Raw genomic sequence first — 6,994 nt, 5'->3', positions numbered from 1 at the left:
AAAACAATTATATGTTATATTAATTTTCAGATGTACAATGCTGAACCTTCTATCTGATGAACATCCGTTGTTTGTCCTCTCTCTGTTTCAAAGTTAAAATTTGACGTCCCCGGTGTATTTGTTACTAAATTTAAAATATATCAACTACTGTAGACGTACTTTTTTCCGCGGGGTCATAACTCCGCGGAATCTCAATTTCTGTTTAATCCGCGGGTAGAAAATTACGCGGATTTTCTTGACTGTCACTATATGCCTTACATTTATATTAAGTACGCTTGGACAAATTTCCGCGGATTATCTGTGACCGCGTACATAGCGTTAATTAATACCACGCGGAAAAAAGTACTTCTACAGTATTTACAATTTTAACGAAAGATTAAATAAATACTATAAAACGACAATATTTGGCGCACTATTAATTTTAGCACCTTTGGCGCAAGATCCCGTGAGCGCTAAAATTTATTGTGCGCTAACAGATTTCAAAATATTATATTTTAGTGTGTTCAAAGCTTTTTACATAAGTACATGCAAACCGGAACGCGCGATTACCTAATGTTGAAGGGTCCTTGGAATTTTATAAACACACTAGCACTGCACATGGTAGGATCGATCGAGAAAGTTCTGCCAAATTATAATTTAATTAAACTATTGTTATATACCCCGGTAGTCGTTACCTGATTCTAGTCATTAGCAACTTCAACGTTTGGCTTCTCGGCGTGTCAATCATCTATCGCCTCGAGGTAAACAGTGCAATCAAGCATGGCGATTAACTGATTATGATTACCGTTTATCCAAGTAACTTTCTTTCGGTGTATGCATTGTTTTAATTTGAATAAAATGCGTAAATACTCCACTGCTTTTATTTAAAATAAAAACCAAATAAATCTTAACACTGTGTCACGTCCGTGTCATTGCAAAACCACAGTAAAGTTGATGACTTACTTATATACGGAAGCGCTATTGTGTTTCCGCGCTTGACTAACCAAAAAGTCAAATACGGTGTGGATGAAAAAAACAAACAAAATATCACATTTGTATATTTTTATTCCAAGTGAAAGCGCTAAAATTTATTTGCGCCAATGCATTCCCACTTGCGTTTGCGCTAAAATACGTATGCGCCAAATTTTCTCGTTTTACAGTATAATGTGGTTATGGTATCTGTACCGTACCTATATTAGATATAAAATATATCACTCAATAATGTGCACACCAAAAACTATCAAGTATTATTATGTTTTTGGTGCAGTTTTTTGATTTTGAGTGTTTTATCTCTTTCTACTCTTTTTTGTTTGTTCTTTTATTTTTCTTTTCAAACTTTATTCTCATTGCTCGTTTATGGGGCTCTAAACATATATAAAAACGTAAGAGATGCTATATAGTAACCTGTTATTGTGTCAGCATTCTTGCATATGGAGGTATGAGTTTCATCACAGCGTCGAGGTAAGGGTTCATAAGATCCATTCTGGTTACGGACTGCGATACAAACTGAAGTATTCTGTACAGCACTGCTATCTGGTAGAAATATGTAAAATACGGAAAATGATAGTGTTAAAATGAATTGGAAAAACGATTATCAAATTAAAGTTAACAAAATCGATTCAAAAAGAGAACATGGGCCTTGGAAACACCAGAGGGGGTACGATATTATAAATAATCCTCTAACAATTAATGTAATCTTACATTACTAGTATGTATGTTCTGTTAAAGGGGTAAAAGCCAAGACTACATGTAAAAATACATGAAATCCTTAAGATAGGGACACCCAAATTGGAGATTGGGAAAAACCTATTCAATCCTTGATAGAGGATATAATGGTATATCTTTCATTGATTGTGATGTGTTGCAGTCTACTTCATATAGCATAAAATACACATGTCAAAGAGTCTGACATTTTATGGTATTGTTTACATAAAAGATTTCAAGTCAATATTGTGTTCTTGCTTTTCTTCCAGCTGATGATTAATCGTCGTACATAAGGGGTCCACCTTGAAAGACTTTTATTTTTAATCTCATTTCGAGATCTTTGTATCCATGTACGTTGTGTTATATCTAACAATAAAATTGTAACGATGAAGTTCTTGCAATTCAGATACATTAATTAAGTTAAGTAGTTATATCAACACTAGTACTACAAACCTGCTGAATCACAAGGATACGTCTTATATCCTATATTTGTCTCCAGCAGACACTGGCCTAATTTGTCATCTGTGAAGATAAATATTCATCTGTAAAGTTAAATATACATGTACGCACATTTTAAGCTAAAGAATGTGATTAGGATGTTTTGCTACATAAAGAAAAAAAGTTAAAGAATGAAAAAGTGAAAATAACAGTTATTTATTTTTTCATTATAACAAATTAAAGGATTTTTACTTTGAATTATTACAAATTCTTTCTTGAGTAACAACTTAACCTATTTCTGTGGTTAGTGTAACTTTCCTATAAGAGGCAAATACATAATCTCCCCTTCCCGCTCTCTGATCGGTACCAGTTCCGATTAAGTCGTTCTTGAAGGTTTTTGAATTGAGTTGACCACAGTTTAACTTTTTAATGACAACCGTATTATTATAACATGCGCAAAAGCAATGCGTTTCCTACAATGAATTATCAATTATTAAAACAATGTTTCTTTAACGATGTCAAAATTAACCTAAGCGGTTTAAACTCTTGTACCATAGCGTTGTACCATTTTGCCTTAAAAATAAAGACACTTTAATATCTTTCTTTTTAACGTCACAATATCGATGAAATTAAAAACTAAGTTTTCAAATAACAGTAATCATTGATATTTATTATCAACAACAGACCAGTTGAGACAATCTTAAAGTTTGTGTTTTTCAACAAAACCTAATTTTAGAAATCAAATAAACAACTGAGACGTTTCAATAAAGTTGAACTTAAGTAACTTCATAAATATCTAATGAATCTAGTTTGCTTTCAAATCTCAATTGATAAAAAGTCTCAAACAAATCCTTAAAATCAACCAAGTAAGCTTCCAAAATATTCGCTGATGCTTAATTCAATGCAACTTTAAGGAGGCTGGGGGGTCAATAAATTAACCTTCAGATATAACGTAATTTTTTAGATATGATATCTTAAACTGTCAACTATCATTTGGCAAAGAAAAATGTCATAACTTTTAATTTTATAATTTGATCATGTTTGTATATCATTATATGGAACTCTTATTCTAAAGGTGATCAAAATAGTCTGAAAATGGCCACGACCACCCAGCCCCTTTTCGTAAATAAAATTCAATAAAATATCCTTTCATGAATTAAGATGTAGACTAAACAATAACAAAAATAAGACCCAACGCTCATGTGGGCTATACTGATCACCTGGGCACATTGGCTACCCGAAGATATTTTCGCTACCCGAAGATATTTTCGTATATTCCTTACGAATGTTTTCTCTGTTCTTAAGCAGATTTTTTTTAATTAATATTTTTTTCCGTATTTATTCATATGTAAATCTTTGATTCCCCATGGTGGCCCCTCCCTACCCCTGGGTCATGATTTGAACGATCTTGAATCTATACTACATGAGGATGATTCCATAGGATTGATTGTATACTGTTTAACGTCCCTCTCCAGAATATTTCACTGATATGGAGACGTCACCATTGCCGGTGAAGAGCTGCAAATTTAGGCCTATGCTCGGCACTTACGGCCTTTGAGCAGGGAAATAATGCAGGGAAATAATAACACCTGCTGTGACACGGGGCCTCGGTTTATACGGTCTCATCCGAAGGACCGCCCCATTTAGTCGTCTTTTACGACAAGCAAGGGGGTATTGAGGACCCGGATCCCCACGGGGATGATTCCATATGAATATGACTAATAACGGTTTTGCTGTTCTTGATTTTTCCCTGTATATTCTAATGTAAAACTTTGATCAATGTGGCCCTTAAAATAGTTTGTTGTAGTGTTATTTAGGAAAGACTGCCTTTAGAAAAAAGAAATGTTTTTTTTTTTACTACAAATATTTTGAAAGAAAAAATATAATAAATAATAATTTTTGGAAAGTTGCCCTTTCGTACATGGATATACTTACGTTTATTCCGATTTCTCTGTAGCTTTTCCAGTTTTCACATATTTGATGACATTGAGTCACAGGACCAAGTTTTGAACGGGGCATCCATTGTTTATTGATTGAGAACTTGAAATACAGGTTGCATCCTGAGGAAATAGACAAATTACTTAAAATATAGAGAAATTTAATTTTTTCGGAACCCTGAGAGCTTTTTTTTTAACAACAAATACGTATGACCAAATTTATACAATATTTTATCTGCTTCATTTTTTTCAAGTTTGTTTACTTTAGGAGGGGAGTGTTCTTTTTTACTTTTTTTTTTCTCTTTTAAATTGTTTGTTTCATGTTTAATAACTTACCCCGAGTGAAAATAAATGAAATAATCACAAATCTGCATGTATAATAAACATCAAACTACCTGCTAGTTCAAACCATGGTGTGAATGTTCCTATGGCCCCTATCCAGTGAAGATCTTCAGACTTGTAGGTTGGATCAGAGGATATGTATTCGACAACAGGGATATCTGTAATTGGAACACCGACACGGAGGGGTGTGTTGGAGACCACCAAGTTACAGCTTTGTGAGGCTTCACTCCAGGTCTTCTTTGTCTCTTCAATGCACGGATCTATTGAGATATATAAGCATACAACTAAACAACTATACAACTAAATTTACTTACCTCGTCATTGGTCATTTGCAAAATTATTTTGTTAAAACAGATTCTGATTGCACACATAAGTACTCTGAAGTTGACATCAAGAAGATGCTTGAGTTTCTAATTGACAATATCTATGTGGTTTTTGGAGACCAGGTATTCCAACAGTCTATTGGAATTCCCATTGGTACAAATTGCGCTCCGTTATTAGCACACTTATTTTTTTATTCATATTAAGCAGAATTTATGCAAAATCTTATGCGTGAAAAGAAGAAAACACTTGCTGTGGCCTTCAACTCGACATTTAGATATATCGACGAATTACTGTCAATTAAGGGACTCCGATCCTTAGCCAGGAAGGACAACTCTTTAATTTTAATTTAATTCAAAAAGTCTCAAAATGAAGCTTGAAAATAAAATCTTTTCATGCAACAATTTTCATTATATACCTCTCAATGTGTTTCAAGGTTTTTTGAAGTTCTCAGAAAGGTCTAATTAAAAGTTGAAATTTTACCCCGTAAAAGCATTTTAGAATTACATATATCAAGAAATTAATGTTCATTTTAATCTAACCATAGATACCAATGTTTCTTAACATAATATGAAATTAGAAGTAATTTATGGAACTTTGCAATACCAGGGGAATCTTTGCACACTTTGAATTGTTAAATGATAGAAGTAAATCAAAGAAATTAAAGTACATCTATACTTATAAATTAATAAATTTTGCAAATAAACTTCGAAACGGGTGCAGAAGAGTTCTTACTTACCCCTCTAATACTACACTACATACAAGATGATGTCCGTAAACTATATTTAGATTTCACTCAGATAGTAAGTATCGTACATAAAATTAAAAGTATACTTCAATTTTCTGAAAACAGCCATGAAATAGCATCAACATGAGTATTGTGGCGTTTCTGGTTGGCGGATCTAAGCAACTGACAAATTTTAATGAAAATGACAACAAACAATCTATTATTTATTTCATAAAATGTCATCACTGAATTATTCAATCACCACTTGATTTAATTGATATAAAAGAAATAAGTTGTGGTAACCAATTAAAAAGCGAAAAGTGTAAATTGTTTTCGTCAATCACCGATCTCAATATTGACAGAAGCTTCTAGAACATCACGTCCCTTTTGCTACATTGTTTTAATTAAGAAATAATTATAAATATTGTAATTATCGGGTTATTTGATTAAATAGTTTTACAACAAATTGTGTTATATAAATTAAAATACAATAAAAACAATAGTTTTGTAAAAACGAGCAAAATATGCTTGAAATTTATCAGAAACATATTATTGCCAGAAAAAACACTAATATTTATTGATGAAAGGATTATATAAGTAGACAAATGGTCAATCGTTGAGTAGTTTAAGTATACGATTTCAATTCATGGCAATCCGAAAGCGAAGTATCAAAAGTCGATGGCGAGTGAATGACAATTGAAAATATTTTAAATACAGGGAATACATATATCGAAAGGCTAAAATAGATATGTAGTGTATATACATGTCTTTGTTATGAGTTTATCGGTAAAAAATGTATTTTCCGTACTGGGAGCATCGTGGTAACGAACCCGACGTACAATTTGTAATCAACTTAAATTGCGTTCAATAAGAGAGAAAACTTACGAATAAGGTATTGTTCAAATGCAATTAATTACAGCTATAAAGTTTCGTGCTTTAATAAAGACATTTCAGTTTTTTTTCTCTCTAAAAAAAAGTTTTTCTCCAATGCCAACTTCTTTCAGAACCAAATTATTGGTATTCAACACTACATTTCCCTTATATGAATTCCTGTAGTATTAAGGGGGGGGGGGCAACCAGCCTTTCACTTAACATTTCCAAAAGTATTGGTAGGGGAAAAAGTGGGGGGGGGGGGGCAGCCTTTTTACGTATCGATAAGGGTACATATATAATTATAAACCAAGACCCAAGTTCCTGTGAATTTTTACCCCTCCCCCAACTCCCCAAAATCAATTTATTTGTATATTATGTATATTCGTTGCTTTTATCCTTCATGATTGTTTTGAACAAAGAATTTTTTCCCTCTATAAGTCTGTAGTCTGTCAGTAAAATCTATTTAATTTTCGGTTGTAAATGGTAAAGTTCTATGTATAAATTCAATTTCCCGCGCTTGCGCGGGTAATTATCTAGTTATATATATAAAAATTGTGGAATTTCTTCAGAAGCCTGTATACCTATGATTTTTATTTTTGAAATGTGTTAATTGATCAAATTTGAATTGGAAAATACATAGCAGGTGTTTTTATTCGCAATTCCGGAAAATATA

The 6,994-nt window shown here is 32.5% G+C and overlaps 1 protein-coding gene and 1 long non-coding RNA gene across 2 annotated transcripts; both read right to left on the bottom strand.

Annotated features, from left to right (window-relative positions):
• Positions 1-1,921: 1,921 nt before the first annotated feature.
• LOC134244865 (uncharacterized) lies at positions 1,922-2,644 on the bottom strand. Its single transcript, XR_009987303.1, has 3 exons — positions 2,414-2,644; positions 2,137-2,205; positions 1,922-2,049 (listed from the first exon to the last, which is right to left on the bottom strand). It is a non-coding gene; the product is annotated as an uncharacterized LOC134244865 (long non-coding RNA).
• Positions 2,645-3,930: 1,286 nt separating this feature from the next.
• On the bottom strand, positions 3,931-4,660 carry LOC134244864 (uncharacterized; the record flags this gene model as incomplete). Its single annotated transcript, XM_062727111.1, has 3 exons — positions 3,931-3,948; positions 4,057-4,181; positions 4,454-4,660. Coding segments are annotated over 3 exons (350 nt in total), but the record flags the coding sequence as incomplete, so codon positions are not given.
• Between the last annotated feature and the right edge of the window lie 2,334 nt (positions 4,661-6,994).

This window comes from Saccostrea cucullata, unplaced genomic scaffold (genome assembly GCF_032062105.1).
Source record: "Saccostrea cucullata isolate Sc308-1 unplaced genomic scaffold, CSIRO_AGI_Scuc_v1 ctg21328, whole genome shotgun sequence".
Classification (NCBI taxonomy): domain Eukaryota; kingdom Metazoa; phylum Mollusca; class Bivalvia; order Ostreida; family Ostreidae; genus Saccostrea; species Saccostrea cuccullata.
The sequence above is the reverse complement of the archived record's forward strand: the minus strand, read 5'-3'. Positions and strand labels throughout refer to the sequence as shown.